The 3788-nt window shown below is 45.6% G+C and overlaps 1 protein-coding gene across 1 annotated transcript; it reads left to right on the plus strand.

Moving 5' to 3' along the window:
• Positions 1-451: 451 nt before the first annotated feature.
• Positions 452-2945, plus strand: LOC311035752 (uncharacterized protein). Its single transcript, XM_084044157.1, has one exon. The coding sequence runs from the start codon at positions 899-901 to the stop codon at positions 1601-1603; it is 705 nt and encodes a 234-aa protein (XP_083900283.1). The 5' UTR covers positions 452-898; the 3' UTR covers positions 1604-2945.
• The last annotated feature ends 843 nt before the right edge of the window (positions 2946-3788 follow it).

Consider the following 3788-nt stretch of genomic DNA (forward strand, 5'->3'; position numbering starts at 1 on the left):
AAGATAGAAAAAGACCATTATTGCATCAAAAGTAATCAACAAACTATACTATAAATTCAAAACTGGCCAAACATTGGCCAAATTGTCAAATAAAATAAGAAAGGCAAAACATTTCAAAATAGCCGATCTACAAGCTCACAACGCCTGGCGTTGCAAGGTGTGCTTGTACTGTAGATCTGCTATTTTCACAATATTTACCTGTAACCGAGTCAAACTAAATGTAATGCCTATAGCTTGTCATGGTGGTGGGTTCAAATATGATTATTTGGGGGGTCACGGCCTGAAAAGGTTCAGAAACACTGGGGTAGGCCTATATTTAATAGGCTATTGAATAAAAGCGTCAGGCTGCGTCTCTGCACAGATGCTGCTTCTTTAAGAGCCTCCGCCTGCCCCTCTCATCTCTCATGTATTTTTAGCCAGACATGCAGCCACTTCATTTGCTGGATGAAGACAGGCAGTCGTGTACCGTTATGATCTCACGTTAATCCTTTTTAATAAATGATAACATCAAATCTAACGCACACACATCGCCTCCTACAGCAACAGGCTAGTGGTCCCTGTCAGTGTCTCGTCTCGTCTCGTCGCCTGTCGGATGCTGAAACGCGCAACAGCAGCCGGATGGATGGATGCGCTCCGTGTCCACGCACGGTGACACGCATCAATGCTGCACTGGGATCAGGCGCAGTGCCGAGCCATTCATTTCCTTCTGGCCATGAAATGAAATGAATTGCACACAAATCAATTGAATTGAGGAGCAAAATATATAGTGCAGCGGTGCGGACGGCTCGAGAGGGGCGTCATTTGCATTGATTTCAACGGACTTCTCGTGGATCGTGGATCACATTAAGGCTTCAAGACGGACGGGGTGGTGGAGCATCGAGGGAAAAACCGGGGCAACATGAGGGAGCGGGACTTCATGCCCAACATGGAGAGGGGCAAGCCGGCCACTTACACAGGGGACAAAAAGGCTAAGATGGCAGCCAAGACCAACAAGAAGTGGGTGAGACTGGCCACTGTGTTTGCATACGTCTTGTCCGTGTCCTTGGCAGCCATCATCCTGGCCGTGTACTACAGCCTGATCTGGAAGCCCACCAGCTCCTCTGCCGCTGTGGGGAGACCCGGGGTGCATGAAGAGGTCACCGCCGTCCCTGCCAACATCTCAACTCATAATAATAATAATAATATCTCCAGCAGCAGCAATGTCTCAGATTGGAGCAACTCTACACAGACTCAGACTCTAAACGCCACTCTGAACGCGACAGCCACGCAGAGCCGTGCGTTCCAGTGGGACGACAGGGAGAGGACAGCCAAGGTGTCCCCGGGAGCCGCGCGCGTCTCCCCGCGGCAGCAGCAGGAGGAGGAGAAGGGACTCTACGCGTCTTCTCTCGGTCACACAACAACAACAACAACAACAACAACAACCGCAGAAAAGACTGCGAAAAGACCGGACGCGAGTAGCAGGGACAGACATGCATCTCAACAGGTCGGTGACGGGGGCGACGAGCGGATCAATGGGCACAGATCGGTCAATAATAAGCGCGATCCGGAGCAAACAGCCGCTGGTTCTGCCGATGAGGCCGGCCTGCAGCGCAGAGGAGACTGATCACATCACAGCCAGGCCTCTGTCTGTTGCAGTGGTTCTCAAACCTTTTCATTTCAAGGACCCCCACCTTAACCCCGAGAGCGTCCCAATGAAACAATTGGTTCAATTTGTAGGTTGCTCTCAGAGTTACAGACCTGTGTAAGGGTCGATTTGGAACCCCCTCCTCAAGGAAACATGAGGGTCCCTGCCTGGACCCCCACTTTGAAAACCACTGCTCTGTTAGCCTCGATCTCCAGGCTTTTACTGCTCTGTTGAACCAGGGGGGTTTCATGGACTAAACGCCGCCGGTCGGATGGATCCACAACAAGTCTTCTTGAAGCATTTTGTAGAACGTGTTACTGTATGGATGTAGGCTACTGTATGGATGTGTACTGTATGGATGTAGGCTACTGTATGGATGTGTACTGTATGGATGTACTGTATGGACGTAGGCTACTGTATGGATGTAGGCTACTGTATGGATGTGTACTGTATGGATGTAGGCTACTGTATGGATGTACTGTATGGATGTAGGCTACTGTATGGACGTAGGCTACTGTATGGATGTAGGCTGCTGTATGGATGTACTGTATGGATGTAGGCTACTGTATGGATGTACTGTATGGATGTAGGCTACTGTATGGACGTAGGCTACTGTATGGATGTACTGTATGGATGTAGGCTACTGTATGGACGTAGGCTACTGTATGGATGTACTGTATGGATGTAGGCTACTGTATGTACTGTATGGGTGTAGGCTACTGTATGGATGCAGAATTGCACAGGCCGCGTGCACACTGTATAGGCCTACCTATAATAACTGATGTGTTATTTTCAATGTCCATGAATGAGAAATCTCACCGCTTCAAATGAATATATCTCCTCGAGTCCCTATACAATACAACAATGCGTTTTCTTTTAGGTCAAGTGTTTATAGGGTCTTTAGCCTGTCAATATATGGATCTCAATGTACAATTACATATTTTGTTAAATAGAACACAGGCTTTTGATTTTGCAGGACTCGAGGCACAGGCATGTAACCTGACACCTTTTAATGGGACCACACAAGCTACATCATTGCCATTCAGTCTGGTCTAAATTAATGTTGCATATTATTGCATTTTATAGGCTATATTTTCATGGATACATTCTGGACTCCTGGTAGAGAGGAACCTGCATTATTGAGTTACACTCAGGTATGTGGATATAACTACGGTATGTAAATGTGATGTGTATTTGGTAATGTACATAAGCAGGTGTACATCTTTTGAACTCGATGAACTTTAAGTGTAATTAGATACTTTTTATTAAATATACAGTATGTATGATAGATTATATATAGCTATATCACAAGGTGCAAATAAACATCCTTATAAAATGATCAATTTGCTGTGGTTTTATAATAATAGTTTACATAATTCTAGCCCTATTTAATAGATACTAGACATCTGTTTTCAAAATGCCAGGTGGTCTTTTACCACTTTCAACCTGGTGTCCCTAGTTGTATGTCATTATAGGTGAAAATTGTCAAAAAAAAAAAAAAAAAGGGAAACAATAGGGAAAAAACATAGGCTTACACATAGGCTATTTTTGCCATTCACCATATGACGAAGCATATGGCTTAAGTGTTTTTTAATGAAATGTAATATACTGTATAGATATGGATCTAAAGATTGCTGTTGGCATCATTCATCTCAACTGTCACTTATGGATTTAATTGATTTGAAGAGGCCATTAATAATAGCTCTGCCAGCCCAAAGGACAGCCGCTTTACGACCAATCTGATGTCTTTGGCCCTCTAATCAGATCAATGTGTTTTACAGGCTCAAACCTCTGTGAACTGTAACTGTACAGTACAGACAAATCCTCTGTGTTGACTTGACCACTTGCACCCAAGCAAGCATCCCTATTCTGGGCCTAAAAGTGAGCTTGTATTTTCACCGAAGATATATAGGAAATGGAGAACTTTGTTAATCCCGCGGGGGAAATTCAACTTCAGCTTCATTCAGCTGATGGCTGCTCAGATGGCCATGGGTGGGGGGGGGGGGGGGGGGTGTTGTTGTTAGAGGTTAAGTGTCTTGTTCAGGGACACACGCAAACCGGGGTCGGGAGGCGAACCGGTGACCTTCATGCTTGCAGACGGCCTCTCTACCTTAAGCTTCGGCCACCATTTAGTGTAGAGTGAAAACAGGAGGGGCCAATAGTA

This window comes from Gymnoscopelus microlampas, assembly GCF_963454915.1.
Source record: "Gymnoscopelus microlampas genome assembly, chromosome: 20".
NCBI classification, from domain to species: domain Eukaryota; kingdom Metazoa; phylum Chordata; class Actinopteri; order Myctophiformes; family Myctophidae; genus Gymnoscopelus; species Gymnoscopelus microlampas.

Coding starts and splice junctions, on each gene's coding strand:
- LOC311035752 (XM_084044157.1), top strand. CDS start 899: ATGAGGGAGCGGGACTTCATGCCCAACATGGAGAGGGGCAAGCCGGCC.